This window comes from Stomoxys calcitrans, chromosome 5, assembly GCF_963082655.1.
Source record: "Stomoxys calcitrans chromosome 5, idStoCalc2.1, whole genome shotgun sequence".
In the NCBI taxonomy this organism is placed as follows: domain Eukaryota; kingdom Metazoa; phylum Arthropoda; class Insecta; order Diptera; family Muscidae; genus Stomoxys; species Stomoxys calcitrans.
Window position 1 is genome coordinate 137,419,098 of NC_081556.1, and position 16,880 is coordinate 137,435,977.

The window sequence follows — 16,880 nt, forward strand, 5'->3', positions numbered from 1 at the left end:
GACAAAAATAAACAAAACCAAATTAGGGATAGAAAAAAAATTATAATATTCCATTCATTGTATTTTCAATTCTCGAGCAACACAGAAGTCATTTTTTTTTTTTAAATTGTGTATACATATATTTTTTCACCAAAAAATGGAAAATTCTCGAAACCCTTTTTTCCTGTTTCTAAATGAATGCCGCAAGGACTTGGATAGAGAAGGTTACAGTCAAACGGAATCTGCGCGTTTGGCTGGAGAAGAATGGCGTCAAATGACTCAAAAAGACAAGCAGCCTTATGTGGAATTGGCCGTAATCAACCGCAACCAAACGGATGAAATGACTGGAGCAGCCCCTAGTCGACGAAGACGTCGATCTAGAAAAGGTGCCAGAAAAGCTAGTAGTTCAACAAGCTCAAGACGTCGCCGCCGTTCTACTAGTTCTGCCAGGAAAAGTCAAGTAAAAGGTCAAAAACGTCGCCGTTCAAGGTCCAGCAAGAAGTAGGTCATTGGATGGACACATGAACTAAATTGTTTTGTGTAGTTGAAAATAAATTGCTAGTGCGAAAATCCTTTTTGAAATTGTATTATAATATATTTTTTTTTTATTTTATTTAAAATAGTTGGGGTTTTCAGCATTTCAGGGAAAAATTGTACATTTTTCTCTTTAACGGATTCAAAATCTAACAAGTAAAAGCCGAACATAGCACGGCTGGGCCGAATCTTGGGTATCCACCACCATGAACTCCGTTAAAAATGTACCCTTATTAACCGAGTTTATATTTGAATTTGAATCAAGAAGTAATATCGAGATATCGGTACTTAGGGGGCCTATATCAACATATTGACCTATATCACGATATTCGATTAAAACTACCAACTGATATTGTAAGTCATAAGATAGGTTTTTGGACAAAATTTCAGCCGAATCAGGTGAAAATTTAGTCTTCTAAGAGCTGAAGAAGTTAAATTCGGGGATCGGTTTATAAGGGGGCTATATCTGTTAACAGGCCGATTCGGATCATATTTCGCATGTATGCTGAAAGTCATAATTCAAGTCTTTGTTCCAAATTTCAGCTGATGAAAATTGCGGCTTTTAAAGGCTCAAGAAGTTAATCCGGGATTCAATTTACATGGGAGCTATATCTGTTTATAGACCGACTCGGATCTTACTTGGCATGAATACTGAAAGTCATTACTTAAGTTTTTTTTTCCAAACTTAAGCCAAATCGGTTGAAAATTGAGACTTCTAAGGGCTCAAGAAGTCATATTGAATGTCATTACCCAAGTCTTTTTTTTTCCAAATATAAGCCAAATCGGATGAAAATTGAGACTTCTATGGGCTCAAGAAGTCAAATATATATATATACGTATCCGTGACCAGATATTGCCTACGTCACATAGAAGTTAACGCCGCTTTTCTTTCTACCGATCTTTTGTCGTATATCGGGAATGACCTTAAAGGTCCATCTGCCTCTCATCTTGACTGCCTAATGCTCAGCATGTGTTGACGAATGTCTTTTTCTTTGAACTTAAGTATCTCTTCGACAAAAGTTGTCAGAGCTCTCAAGCTATCCTCTCTGCTGCACATCTTCGTTGCTAGGTTTTCCGCTCTTATTTCGCCGATTCTGTGTAGACACTTGCGGAAATATCCGTGTCCAGATATTGCCAACGTCACATAGAAGTGAACGCCGCCTTTCTTTCTACCGATCCATTGTCGTACATCGGGAATGAGCTTAAAGGTCCATCTGCCTCTCATCTTGACTGCCTAGTGCTCAGCATGTGTTGTCGAATATCTTTTTCTTTGACCTAAGTATCTCTTCGACAAAAGGAGTCAAAGCTCTCCAGCTATTCTCTCTACTGCACATCTTCGTTGTTACGTTTTCCGCTCTTATTTCACCGATCTGCTCTTCTAGTCTCGCCCGGTTGTCGCGCCATTGGTGACAGAGGAAGATCGAGTGCTCCATATCACTCTTCTTCCTCGTAGATGTCTTGTCGAATAACTTTTTTTTCAACCTAAGTATCTCTTCGACAAAGTTGTCAGAGCTCTCCAGCTATCCTCTTTGCTGCGCATCTTCGTTGTTAGGTTTTCCTCTCTTATTTCGCCGATTCCGTGTGGGCACTTGCGGAAGTATCCGTGTCCAGATATTGCCTACCTCACACAGAATTTAACGCCGCCTTTCTTTCTTCCGATCCATTGTCGTATATCGGGGATGAGCTTAAAGGCCCATCTGTAGGCCACCGTAGCGCAGAGGTTAGCATGTCCGCCTACGACTCTGAACGCCTGGGTTCGAATCCTGGCGAGGCCATCAGAAAAAATTTTCAGCGCCGGTTTTCCCCTCCTAATGCTGGCAACATTTGTGAGGTACTATGCCATGTAGAACTTCTCTCCAAAGAGGTGTTGCACTGCGGCACGCCGTTCGTACTTGGCTATAAAAAGGAGGCCCCTTATATTTGATCTTTAACTTGAATTGGACTGCAGTCATTGATATGTGGGAACTTTGCCCCTGTTCCTTAGTGGAAAGTTCATGGGCAAAATTTGCAAACATTTGCATTTGCCTCGCATCTTGACTGCCAGATGCTCAGCATATCTTGTCGAATATCTTCCAATATGGATTCCTGTTGGGGTTTTAATTTGGCGTCATATATTTTTATCCGCTCTAGGGCCTGTAAGTCTATTGGCACCGTAACGGCAATGAGAACTTCGGATTTCGACACTGTTCGTTAGGATGATGTAAGTCTTAGAGTGGCCGTATAAAAGAATACTATTTCAGGCCTCCATAATTAGCTTCATTAGGGTCAACCTGTTAGAGATCTTCCGATTTTCACCATTAATCTCCCTTATTGGGCCCTAAGTTGGAGTCGTACCCCTAAGTATTTCACATAACTTCTGGTGGGTAAAACGACGTCCTCGATCCGCATACCTATCTCTGTGGGTATGTGTTTCCTCGGGAGTGGGATTCCAACCAATGTCTAGTTCTAATCACGACCTTCTGTAGTCGTCGTTGTGCCTCGTCTGTATTTCTTGCTGTGATGACAGCGGCAATGTGGTCTGCGTATCTGACAGGAATTGTTTATGCTGTCATCTCCATTCTCTCTAATCCGTTGTAGCTGACGTTCGAGAGGTTCCAAGTATGGAACCTTGTGCATTGCCCGACATTACTTCATACCTTCTCATACCCTCGGTGGATGTGTAGAAGAGCATATAATCCCTCAGATAACTACTCATGATTCTCATCAGATACTCCGTTACTATAAAGTCAATCTTTATGGCCCCAATACGTCCACCCATCTGAGGCTTTAAGAGGCGTTCTTAACGTTCAGCATTGCCATTGAGTCTGCTACTAGGGCGCAGCCGTTGGCCTGCTTCCACAATCTCAACCACGTCCTTTAGAGCCCCTATTGTCGACTTCCCTGTGCGGAAGCTATGCTGCCGTCTCGAGAGTCCTCCTCCTGCGGCGATTGCTACCGCGAGTCTAATATTCATTAAACGCTCCAACAGCTTGCCCGCTGAGTCAAACATACACAGTGGTCTGTAAGACGATGGCGATTCTGGATCACCTTTCCCTTGCTAATCAAAACCAGCCTTCGTTGTTTCCATACAGTGTCCATACATAAGTATTGCCCAATTTATACCTATAGGGTATTGTATTGTCGGCACAGCCCCACAGTTGCCTTTACTTATTTGTTGTTATACCCTCCACCATAGGATGGGGGTATACTAATTTCGCCATTCTGTTTGTAACTCCTTGAAATATTCGTCTCAGACCCCACAAAGTGTATATATTTTTGATAGTCATGACATTTTATATCGATCTAGCTATGTCCGTCCGTCCGTCTGCCTGCCGAAAGCACGCTAACTTTCGATGGAGTAAAGCTAGCCGCTTGAAATTTTGCACAAATACTTTTTATTAGTATAGATCAGTTGGAATTGTAAATGGGCCATATCGGTCCATGTTTTGCTATACCTGCCATATAAACCGATCTTGAATCTTGACTTCTTGAGCCACTATAGGGCGCAGTTTTCTTCCGATTGGAATGAAATTTTGCATGAGGTGTTTTTTTTTTTTAATTTCAAACAACTGTGCTGTGAATGGTTGAAATCGGTACATAACCTCATATAGCTGTCAAATGAACTGATCTGGGGTCTTGACTTATTGAGCCCTTAGACCGAAATTTTGCATGACGTGTTTTGTTATGAATTCCAACAACTGAGCCAAGTATGGGTGAATTCGGTGCTTAACCTGATATAGCTGTCATATAAACCGATCTGGGGTCTTGACTTCTTGAGCCCTTAGAGGACGCAAATCCTATCCGATTTGGCTGAAACTTTGCACTACGTGTTTCGTTATGAGTTTCAACAACTGTGCAAGGTATGGTTCAAATCGATACATAACCTGATATGGCTGCCATATAAATGAAATTTTGCATAACGTGTTTTGTTATGATTTCCAACAACTGTGCTTAGGATGGTTGAAAGCCGATCTGGGGTCTTGACTTATTGAGCCTCTAGAGGGCGCGATTTGTATCCGATATGGCTGAAATTTTGCACGACGTGTTTCATCATGATTTCTAACAACAGTGCCAAGTATGGTTGGAATCGATCTATAACCTCATATAGCTGCCATATAAATCGATCTTGAATCTTGACTTCTTGACCCACTAGAGGACGCAATTCTTATCCGATTTGGCTGAAATTTTGCATGAGGTATTTCATCATGACTTCCAACAACAGTGCCAAGTATGGTTCGAATCGGTCTATAACCTGATATGGCTGCCATATAAACCGATCTTGAATCATGACTTCTTTAGCCACTAGAGGACGCGATTCTTATTCGATTTGGCTGAAGTTTTGCATGACGTGTTTTGTTATGATTTCCAACAACTGTGCCAAGTATGGTTCAAATCGGTCCATAATCTGATATAGCTGCCATATAAACCGATCTTGAATCTTGACTTCTTGAGCCACTAGAGGGCGCAATTATTATCCGATTTAGCTGAAATTTTGCATGAGGTGTTTTGTTATGATTTCCAACAACTGTGCCAAGTATGGTTCAAATCGGTCCATAACCTGATATAGCTGGTATATAAACCGATCTGGGGTCTTGACTTCTTGTGCCACTAGAGGACGCAATTCTTATCCGATTTGGCTGAAATTTTGTACAACGGCTTCACCCATGACCTCCAACATACGTGTCAAATATGGTCTGAATAGCTCTATAGCCTAATACAGATCCCCTTTAAAACGATCTCCCTATTTTACTTTTTGAGCCCCTAAAGGGAGCAATTCTTATTCGATTTGGGTAAAATTGTACACAATGACTTCTACAATACTATGGTCTCCAACATTCATTCAATTATGGTCCGAATCGGACTATAGTTTGATATAACTCCAATAGCATAGCAATTATTTTCTTTTATATTTTCCTTTCCTTTGATTGTCTAAAAGAGACACCGGGAAAAGAACTCGACAAATTCGATCCATGGTGGAGGGTATATAAGATTCGGCTCGGCCGAACTTGGCACGCTTTTACTTGTTTATGACTTCCAACAACCATGACATGTATGGTCTTAATCGGTCTACAACCTGATGTAGCTTTCGTATGAACCGATCTCCCGATTAGACATCTTGAGCCCCTGGAAACCGCATGTTGGATATTCCCAAGAGTTAATTTTTTTGAAAAAATTTGTCAACATTTTATATCAATTTGATGGCTTATCCACTTTAGTTAAGTACCAAATTTTATACACTTTGCCATACTTTTAATCAGTCATAAGATCATACATTAAGTGTGTTTCTTAATCACTTTGCTAAGCCTGAATAAAATCAGTCGGCTTTTATTTTGATCCACAAAAACAAAAAATGACTTTAATTAAACCCGTTTCATTTGCAAACGAAGTGCACGAAGTATTCCCCTTCAATTCATTGTATCAGTAAATGATGACATGTGAGTGAGTATACATCTGGATATGGAGTATTACCGTAAAAAAGGCAATGCGGTTTATCGAAATTTGGCAGACCAATTGCAGCCAAATCTTTCACAGCATGGCCATTGACAACAAGACCAACAAAATTGTGCTTGATAATTTGATAATTAAATCAAATCAATTCTTAATGATAATTAGAAGCGTAAACCAAAGTTGTCAAATTGTATAAGGTAAAAAAAAGAGTTACCTCACCTCCGTATGAGGCTTTATAGAAAGTTTGATGGATACAAACGGAAACCGGAAATCTTAACAAGACGTAGTGATTTTGTGAGCGTGTGAGTTTTGCTTAGGATGACGGATAAGAGAAATGAGTTTCATAGTAAATCGATTAAATAAATTTAAAAATAAATAATTTAGTATATTAATTTAAGTCTAGTTTATTGATAATACAGTGCACAGTGGTCCAAAAAAAACAAATTTCTAATATGTTAAATAATTTTCTTAAAATAAAACAAGTAAAAGCCTGCTAATTTCGGCCGAGGCGAATCTTATATACCCTCCACCATGGATTGCATTTGTCGAATTCTTTCCACGGCATCTTTTCTTAGGCAAAAAAGGATAAAAGAAAAGTTTTGCTCTGCTATTAGAGCGATATCAAGATATGGTCCGGTTCGGACCACAATTAAATTATATGTTGGAGACCTGTGTAAAATGTCAGCCAATTCGGATAAGATTTTCGCTCTTTGGGGACTCAAGAAGTAAAATAGAGAGGTCGATTTATATGGGAGCTGTATGAGGCTATAGACCGATTCAGACCATAATAATCACGTATGTTGATGGTCGTGAGAGGATCTATCGTGCAAAATTTCATTCAAATCGGATAAGAATTGCGCTCTCCAGTGGCTCAAGAAGTCAAGACCCAAGATCGGTTTATATGGCAGCTATAGCAGGATAAAGACCGATTTGAACCATACTTGTTACACAGTTATTGGATATCATAACAAAACACGTCGTGCAAAATTCCATTCCAATCGGATAAGAATAGCGCCCTCTAGAGGCTCAAGAAGTCAAGACCCAAGACCGGTTTATATGGCAGCTATATCAAAACATGGACCGATTGGGCCCATTCACAATCCCAACCGACCTACACTAATAAAAAGTATTTGTGCAAAATTTCAAGCGGCTAGCTTTACTCCTTCGAAAGTTAGCGTGCTTTCGACAGGCAGACGGACGGACATGGCTAGATCGACATAAAATGTCACGACGATCAAGAATTTATATACTTTATGGGGTCTCAGACGAATATTTCGAGTAGTTACAAACAGAATGACGAAATTAGTATATCCCCATCCTATGGTGGAGGGTATAAAAATATAATGACGGGCTAAAATCGGGCAAACCCGTTTCAAAGACCTTTAATACCTTTCACCACATTGGGTATGCAGGCCAAGTCGTTGAAATAAAACTTAATTAAATTTTAAATGGAGAATTTCTACATACGTGCTAAATTTCGTGAAGAAATTATTGCAGTATTAGCTAAAATCGATCGAACATAAATATGGGAGTTTTTATATCTTATTCTTAGTCGAAAGTCAGTACATATTGTGGTAGTCGTAGAAGAAAACATTGTGCGAAAAAATCAGTTGTTGAATGAGCTTACAAAGACTCTAGAAGGGAAAATCGGGTGATATATTGGGTTGCCCAAAAAGTAATTGCGGATTTTTCACCAATAGCGCATATTTTGCTTATTGACGAAGCCATTCAGCCTGAAATGAGTCTCATCGTAGCGCTCTTTATGTTGAGACCACTGACTCGGAATTTTGACTCGTTGTTGGCTCGTGTATCTTTCCATCATGAAATGACAAACCTTCCTGTAGCGAAATGTCAAAAGAGTGGCAAAAATATGGCATCATTTGATGTCCCTATCGGTCAATTTTTTGTAGCGTTCCCGTTTAAAAACTTTTTACTATGTTCGTCCGGTTTTGACTAATATTTTAATAAAGGACGATATTTTTGTGAACCGACGAAATTTGTGACAAAGAATTCTCCTGTCTCTGGACAGTCCTGATGAATTTCATAAAAATCGGTTCAGATTTAGTTATAACTCCGATTTATATGTACCACCCGATTTCACTTTAGGACACTTTATCAGAGTATTACTAAACGGATTTTCTCAAAAAAAAAAAAAAATTTAACAGTAAATTCTTTTATGAGTTTTATTATGTATACTGATTTTGGTCGAGATCGGTTCAGATTTAGATGTAGCTCCCATATGTAGAGTCGTTCAATTTTGACTAGTCCTGCAATATTTTGATAATTTGATAGCCAATCCTCTCAAAATTTGTCACGAAAGTTTCTCTAATGACTCTGGAGATCAATGCTGAATTTTAAAGAAATCGGATCAGATTTAGATATAGCTCCCATATGTATATATTGGGTTGCCCAAAAAGTAATTGCGGTTTTTTTAAAAGAAAGTAAATGCATTTTTAATAAAACTTAGAATGAACTTTAATCAAATATACTTTTTTACACTTTTTTTATAAAGCAAGCTAAAAGTAACAGCTGATAACTGACAGAAGAAAGAATGCAATTACAAAGTCATAAGCTGTGAAAAAATTTGTCAACGCCGACTATATGAAAAATCCGCAATTACTTTTTGGGCAACCCAATACTTGTTATTTTTTATTCAATCTAAATTTTTTTATTATTAGTTTTATTTTTTATTTTAAATTATTTTTTTATTGCTCTTACTTTAAAGAAGAATTAACTAATTAAATTAACATTATTATATTTACATAACATAATATTAACATTAGAAATCACGATATGCTCAATAATTCGGATCGAACACTTCATTAACGGAACACAGCGAAGGATAGCGAGGATTGACACCAGTTATGCAACCACTGCCTGGAGCGCCCACATTATACAGTTTAGCACCCAAGGCATAGACAGAGGCATAATTGCAGACCACATGATACACATAGACATGGAGATAATCGGGTCTGGTGTATTGTAAAATGGCACAGCCCACCCGGAAATTGCGATCAACTATGATTTCGGTGAAATGACCATAGTGTTCACTAAAAGAAGGAAATATAAATGAAAATATTTAAGAAAATCTTCTTCTTTGTTTGAAGTTAAAAGCCACTTACAAATGTGGAGACACTCGGAAGGCTTCCACATATGAACGATCCACCAAATGATGTTCCTTGTCAAACCACAAATGCAAGGTTTGTGTTATAATGCTTGTGATATTTAAAGGTGCCTGCTTAAGACGTGAAACGGCACACAAATTTTGACCACAATTTTGGAAACGATATGTGTGATAGCAATCATCATGCTCCAGTATGCAGGTGCGAACATTTAAACTGGCCAGATATTGCAGTTCCTCATCCCAGACCTGGAAGTGAGAACAAGGGAAACAAAAATTATTAAAACAATAAAATATAATTAATCAGAAAAATTTATAATTTTAAAAATTATTTAATTTTTTTTTTTTGATTTTTTGTATTTATAGACCAGAGAATTTTTTTTAAACAACATTTTTCTAAATGCTTAATTTTATCTAAGTATAAATGCATACATTCGAATATTGTCCGGATGCAGACCGTAGGTTTATCTGTTTCTATTACTAATAGGAGTACAAAAAAACCTGTTTTTTAAGGTAAGGCAGAATATGTGTTTTTGCCTTGTAATAACATTTAACTGGAACATTTAAGATGGCGATTTCATTTGGTACAAACCAAACTCATCACTAGGAATTTTGGGAACCCACCACCATGGATTCTGCTATAAATTTATACAAAACAAGTAAAAAGGCATTAAGCTTGGCCGGGCCGAACTTTCGATAGGAATTTTGGGAACCCACCACCATGGATTCTGCTATAAATTTATACAAAACAAGTAAAAAGGCATTAAGCTTGGCCGGGCCGAACTTTCGATACCCACCACGTATATATATGAACCCCATATCGTCATAATCCGGTGAAAATTGGATAACTTAAGCACCCAAATTTGGCACGGATATTGAGTGGTCTAATATATATGTCATTATTCAATTTTGTAGAAGAAAATATTGGTCTTTTTGGCAGATATATCCAATTATAAACCGATCTGAACCATATTAAGGTCGGATATCGTGAGGCTCGGAAAAACTCAATGTTTCAAATTTCAGTGAAATCGAGTAATAAATAAAGCTTTTATTGACTTTAGTCCCCTTATCGGTAGATTGGTCTATATGACAGCTATATCTAAATATAGTCCGATCAGAACCATATTTGGGTCGTATGTTGGGAGGCCTTAACCTACTCACAAATTCAAATTTCAGCGAAATCGGGTAATAAATAAAGCTTTTATTGGCCTCAGACCCCTTATCGGCACATCAGTCTATATGGCAACTATATCTAAATATAGTCCGATCTGAACCTTATATAGGTCGGATGTTGGGAGGCTTTAAATAACCCAATGTTGCAAATTTCACCAAAATCGGATAAAAAATAAAGCTTTTATGGACTTCAGACCCTCTATCGGGAGATCGGTTTATATGACAACTATATCTAAATATAGTCCGATCTGCACCATATTTACATCAGATGACGGGAAAATATCACACTGCTTTAAATTTCAGCGAAATCGGAAGAAAAATAAAGCGTTTATGGCCTTCAAACCCTTTATCGGGAGATCGGTCTATATGACAGCTATATCTAAATATGGACCGATCTAATCCATATTTAGACCATATGTCGGGAGGCTTAAAATAACCCACTGTTGCAAATTTCAGCGAAATTGGGTAATAAATAAAGCTTTTATGAACTTCAGACCCTTTATCGGGAGATCGGTCTATATGACACCTATATCTAAATATAGTCCGATATGAACCATATTTAGGTCAGATATCGGAAGGCTTAAAATAATCCGCTGTTGCAAATTTCAGCGAAATCGGGTAATAAATAAAGCTTTTATGGGCTTCAGACCCTTTATCGGGAGATCGGTCTATATGGCAGCTATATCTAAATACAGTCCGATGTGAATCATATTTGGGTCAATTATGGGGAAGCCTTAAACTACTCACTGTTTCAAATTTCAGCAAAATCATATGAAAAATAAAGTTTTTATGGACTTCAGACCCTTTATCGGGAGTCGGTCTATATAGCAGCTATAGCCAAATATGATCCGATTTGGCCCACTCAAGCACTTAACCAGCGTGCATCAAAAAGACGTATCAGTGACAAATTTCAGCTCAATATCTCAATTTTTGAAAGCTGTAGAGTGATTACAACAGACGGATGGACAGACACACGGGCATCGTTAAATCGTTTTGAATTTTACGACGACCCGAAATATATATACTTTGTATGGTCGGAAATTGATATTTGGATGTATTGCAAACGGAATGACTAAATGAATATACCCCCTATCCTACGGTGGTGTGTATAATAAATATAGTTGAAAGGGATAATTTTATTTTATTCCTCATACTTCTAGGATTCGGACAACGATGATCGAGAGATCGGTTTACATGGAGGCTATATCAGGCTATGAACCGATTTAGACCGTACTTTGAACAGTTGTTGGAAGTCATGACATAACACCACATTCAAAATTTCAGCCAAATCGGACTCAAATTGAGGTTTGTAAAGGTCCAAGAAGTCAAATTGGAAAATCGGTTTATATGGGAGCTATATCAGGTTCTAGACCGATTCGGACCATACTTGGCACAATCGTTGGAAGTCACATGCAAAATTTCCGCCATATGGGGCTTGTAATGCTCAAAAAGTCAAATCGCGAGATAGGTTTATATGGAAGCTATATTAGGTTATAGACCGATTCGGACCGTAGTTGGCACGCTTATTCGAAGATGTAACAGAAGACCGTTTGAATTTCAGCCCAATTGGACAAAAATTGCGGCTTGTAAGGGCTCAAGAAATCAAATCGAGATTGTTTTATATGGTAGCTATATCAGGTTGTAGACCGATTCGGACCGTACTTAGTACAGTTGTTGAAAATCATAGCAAAACACTGCGTGCTCAATTTCAGCCAAATCGGACAAAAATTACGGCTTGTAAGTGGTCAATAAGTCAATTCGGGAGATCGGTTTATATGGGAGCTGTATAAGGTTATAGACCGATTCGACCCGTATATGGCACAGTTGTTGGAAGTCGTAACAGAACACTACGTGCAATTTCAGACAAATCAGACAAAAACTGCGGCTTTCAGAGCTCAAGAAGTCAAATCGAAAAATCGGTTTATATGGGAGCTATATCTTAATCTGAACTGATATGACCCATTTGCAATCGCCAACGACCTACATCGATATTTAGTATCTGTGCTAAATTTCAAGCGACTAGCTTTACGCGTTCGACCGCTATCGTGAATTTGACAGACGAACGGACATGTCTAGATCGACTCAGAACCAAGAGACTTTTAAGAATTTTTTCTTTATGTGGTGTTAGACGAATATTTCGAGCTCTTACAAACGGAATGGCAAGATTAGTATGCTCCCAATCCTTTGGTGATGGAAATATTGGGTTGCCCAAAAAGTAATTGCGGATTTTTTAAAAGAAAGCGAATTCATTTTTAATAAAACTTCGAATGAACTTTAATCAAATATACTTTTTTTACACTTCTTTTCTAAAGCAAGCTAAAAGTAACAGCTGATAACTGACAGAAGAAATAATGCAATTACAGAGTCACAAGCTGTGAAAAAATTTGTCAACGCCGACTATATGAAAAATCCGCAATTACTTTTTGGGCAACCCAATGAAAAGTCACTGTTTGGTGCGGTTTGAGGGCTGGTGGCATCATTGGACCGTACTTCTTCAAAGATGATGCGAATCGTAACGTAACTGTGAATAGTGAGCACTATCATGAGATGATGATGATGTTTTGCCCAAAATGCAAGAGCTTGACTTGCCAGTGGTTTCAATAAGACGGTGCCACATGCTACACAGCACGCGTAACAACGAACTAATTGAGAGGCGAGATCGGTGAACATTTTATTTCACATTCGGGATCGGCCGCCTAGATCGTGCGAGTTGTTACAAATGGAATGACGAAATAAGTATACCCCCATTCCTATGGTGGAAGGTATTAAATTAAGATATGTAGCTAAAGTTTTGCATAGATCCGTATTTCGTTAATAGCTAGCTTTTTAACGGGCCAAATCGTAGCTTTTTAACGGGTAGCTTTAATAGTAGCTTTTTAACGGACCAAATCGGATCATATTTGGATATAGCTGATATATAGACCGATCTCTCGATTTAAGGGGTTGGGCCCATAATAGGCGCATTTATTATCAGATTTTAAAATTTGTTATAAAGAATTGTGCTCGGCTCTTCGACATCTCTATTCAATACGGCCCCGATCGGTCCAGATTTGGATGTAGCTCCATATATACCTACCACGCCATTTAAGGTTTTAGTCCCATAAAAGGTGAGTTTATTTACTTATTTCGCTGAAATTTGGTATGACGAGTAATATTAGGCTCCTAGACATTCTTGTTCAATTTTGCTCAGATCAGACCAGATTTGGATATAGCTCTTATATAGACCGAACTCTCGATTTAAGGTTTTTGGCCCATAAAAGCCGCATTTACTATCCGATGTCGCTGAAATTTTGGACAGTCGGACAGACGTTAAGCCCCTCGAAATCTTAGTTACATTTTTATACCCACCACCGATGGATGGGGGTATATTCATTTTGTCATTCCGTTTGCAACACATCGAAATATCCATTTCCGACCCTATGAAGAATATATATTCTTGATCAGCGTAAAAATCTAAGACGATCTAGACATGTCCGTCCGTCTATCCGTCTGTCTGCTGAAACCACGCTGCAGTCTAAAAAAATACAGATATTGAGCAGAAACTTTACAAGGATTCTTTTTTTGTCCATAAGCAGGCTAAGTTCGAAGATGGGCTATATCGGACTATATCTCGATATAGCCCCCATATGGACCGATCGGACGATTTAGGGTCTTAGGCCCATAAAAGCTACACTTATTATCCGATTTTGCTGAAATTTGCGACAGTGAGTTGTGTTGGGTCCTTCGACATCCTGTGTCAATTTGATTCAGATAGGTCTAGATTTGCATATAGCTACCATATAGACCGATCCTACGATTTAGGGTCTTAGGCCCATAAAAGCCATATTTTTTATCCGATTTTGCTGAAATTTGCGACAGTGAGTTGTGTTAGTGCCTTCAACATCCTTCGTGAATTTGGCTCAGATCAGTTCAGATTTGGATATAGCTGCCATATAGACCGATGCTCCGATTTAGGGTCTTAGGCCCATAAAAGCCATATTTATTATCCGATTTTGCTGACATTTGGGACTGTGAGTTGTATTAGGCCCTAAGAGATCCTTCGTCAATTTGGCTCCGATCGGTCGAGATTTGGATATAGCTGCCATATAGACCGATCCTCCGATTTACGGTCTTAGGCCTATAAAAGCCACATTTATTATCCGATTTTGCTGAAATTTGGGACAGTGAGTTGTATTAGGCCCTTCAACATCCTTCGTGAATTTGGCTCAAATCGGTCCAGATTTGGATATAGCTGCCATATAGACCGATCCTCCGGTTTAGGGTCTTAGGCCCATAAAAACCACATTTATTACCCGATTTCGCTGAACTTTGGAACAGTGAGTTGTGTTAGGCCCTTCAACATCCTTCGTGAATTTTGCTCAGATCGGTCCAGATTTGGATATAGCTGCCATATAGACCGATCCTCCGATGCAGGGTCTTAGGCCCGTAAAAGGCGCATTTATTGTCCGATGTCGCCGAAATTTGGGACCGAACTTAACGCCTATTTACTTGTTTAGTCTCCTCGATATATCTGTTCAATACGGCCCAGATCGGTTCAGGTTTGGATTTAGTTGCCATATATTTCGACCGCCTGAATTGAGGTTTAAGCCCCACAAAAGGTGACCGATTTCACCGAAATTTGGCACAATGAGTTTAGGCCCTTCAATATTCGCAAAGAGTAGGGTAAAGATGGGAATATATTTCGATATAGCTGCCATATATACCGATCTCTCGATTTAAGTTCTTGGGACAATAAAAGCACGTTTATTACTCGATTTCGCTTAAATTTGACACAGTGGGCTGAGTTAGGCTCTTCGACATTCGTGTTCATTATGGCCTAGATCGGTCTAAATCTCCCGATTTACGGCCTTGAAACTATAAAATGCCCAATTATTGTTCAATTTCACTGAAATTTGACACAGCGAGCCATGTTAAGATCTTCGACATCCGTGCCCTATAGAGGTCAGATCGGTCTATACTTGGACACAGCTGCCATATGCACATGCCGATCTCACGATTTGAGTTCTTAGGCCCATAAAGGTGAAATTTTTAACCGATGAGTTGTGTTAGTCATCCTGTATATGATGGAGTTCGGACTATATTTAGATATAGCTGCTATGGATTCATAAGTGATGAATTTTTTACCGTATTATGATGTAAGGTGGTTAATATATATCCAAGGTGATGGGTATCCAAAGTTCGGCCCGGCCGAGCTTAATGCATGTTAACTTGTTTCACATTTCTTCTATTCTGCTTTTGTACTCATATCTCTGTTATTCTGTTTGAAAATATTCTCTTCTTAATGTACTCGTGCAATACTTTCAAGAGATGTTTGTTTGTTTCGATTTTGCCTCAATTTGCATAATGCAGAAAACAAAATAGAATATGGGGAGAGCAACCATAAATTACAACGTCCCACCCATTTATGAAGCGGATGGGTTTACATTAATCAATATCGGAACAAAGAAGAGACTGCAGTACTAGTATTCTCACATTTTGCATGCATAAAATGTTGCGCATGCGCATACTAAGGTGATTTATCAAAAGTGCAACTTTGTAGCGAGAGGGGGGAAGTAGTCTCATGATAATGCATAGGAAGATTAGCTGAATCTTTCTCTTTTGCAAAAATACCACTCACCACGGAGTTGTTGTTCAGCTATGCTAATTTGCTAAGTGTCTGTCTAATCATCACCATATGGGTTGGCATCTGAGTAGTCGCCTGCTTGGGGGTACATAATTTCCAAAGATCGATTTGACGCCTGGGTCGTGTGTGCTTCTGCCACATCATTGGTGTGGGTTTATCTGAACTTTGTTGAACTTTTTCCGATTGCCCGCAACATCGTTTAGCAATTGTCACAAATGAATGAATGAAACGAGCTTTCAAACATACTTCAGTTGCGCAATTAAGTTGTAATAGACAATAAATCCGTGTAGCTTTTTAATCTAAGTCTAAAATTAAATGTTAGAAGCAATTCTTTGTTTACGACATTTTAATAATGTTGCTGTCGTATACCTCTCAATAAATGGGTGGAAGCAAAGTGTCAATGATTGGATGGGGAAAAAAGTGCTACAAAGCAAAAAGTCTTACATGACTGTATTAGATTTGTAATAAATTATAATTATTGAATATTTGTTGTTTTTAAACCGCTCTTACCCAGAAAAGTGAGCAACTATTGTTTGGGGGATATGGCTCATTAAAGCTGGGCTATGACAAAACTAATGGAAGGTAGTCAAAATAAGTGAAAAGTGATTTAAAAATCGGTTTAATATGAACCTGGTCTAATAACAACAATTTATGAAAAGTAGTAAAAATGTTCGGCATGGCAGGTAAAAATATTCGACAGGTTCGGATCTTTGGTACCCACCACCATGGATTCTGTTAAAAAATTGCCCTTATTTACCCATACTGTATATGAATTATTTTGTAATCTATTAAATGGGGTCAGTCAAATATTGGGATTGGTTTATAAGGGGGCTATATCAGTTTATTGACTGATTTAAAGAATACTTGACACAAATGCTGAAAGTCATAACAAAAGTTTTTGTTTCAAATTTTAGTCAAATCTGTTGAAAATTGAGATTTTCAGAAGTGCAAAAAATGTAAATTTTGCCCATGAACATTCCACTAAGGAACAAGGGCAAACTTCTCACATTTCACTCAGTGGAG

The 16,880-nt window shown here is 38.4% G+C and overlaps 2 protein-coding genes across 2 annotated transcripts in view; one reads left to right on the top strand and one right to left on the bottom strand.

Annotated features, from left to right (window-relative positions):
- The first annotated feature begins 45 nt into the window (after positions 1-45).
- LOC131998080 (protamine-like) lies at positions 46-566 on the top strand. The gene has a single exon (XM_059370175.1). It carries the CDS (start codon positions 137-139, stop codon positions 482-484), a length of 348 nt encoding a protein of 115 aa, XP_059226158.1. The 5' UTR covers positions 46-136; the 3' UTR covers positions 485-566.
- Positions 567-8,670: 8,104 nt separating this feature from the next.
- Positions 8,671-16,880, bottom strand: part of LOC106082326 (antigen 5 like allergen Cul n 1) — a 24,445-nt gene continuing 16,235 nt past the window's right edge. The window contains exons 3-4 of the mRNA XM_059369644.1: positions 9,063-9,310; positions 8,671-8,990 (exon numbers count right to left, since the gene is read on the bottom strand). Of these exons, the coding sequence (XP_059225627.1) occupies positions 8,738-8,990; positions 9,063-9,310 (501 nt within the window). The 3' untranslated portion in view covers positions 8,671-8,737. The remainder of the gene's footprint in view (positions 8,991-9,062; positions 9,311-16,880) is intronic.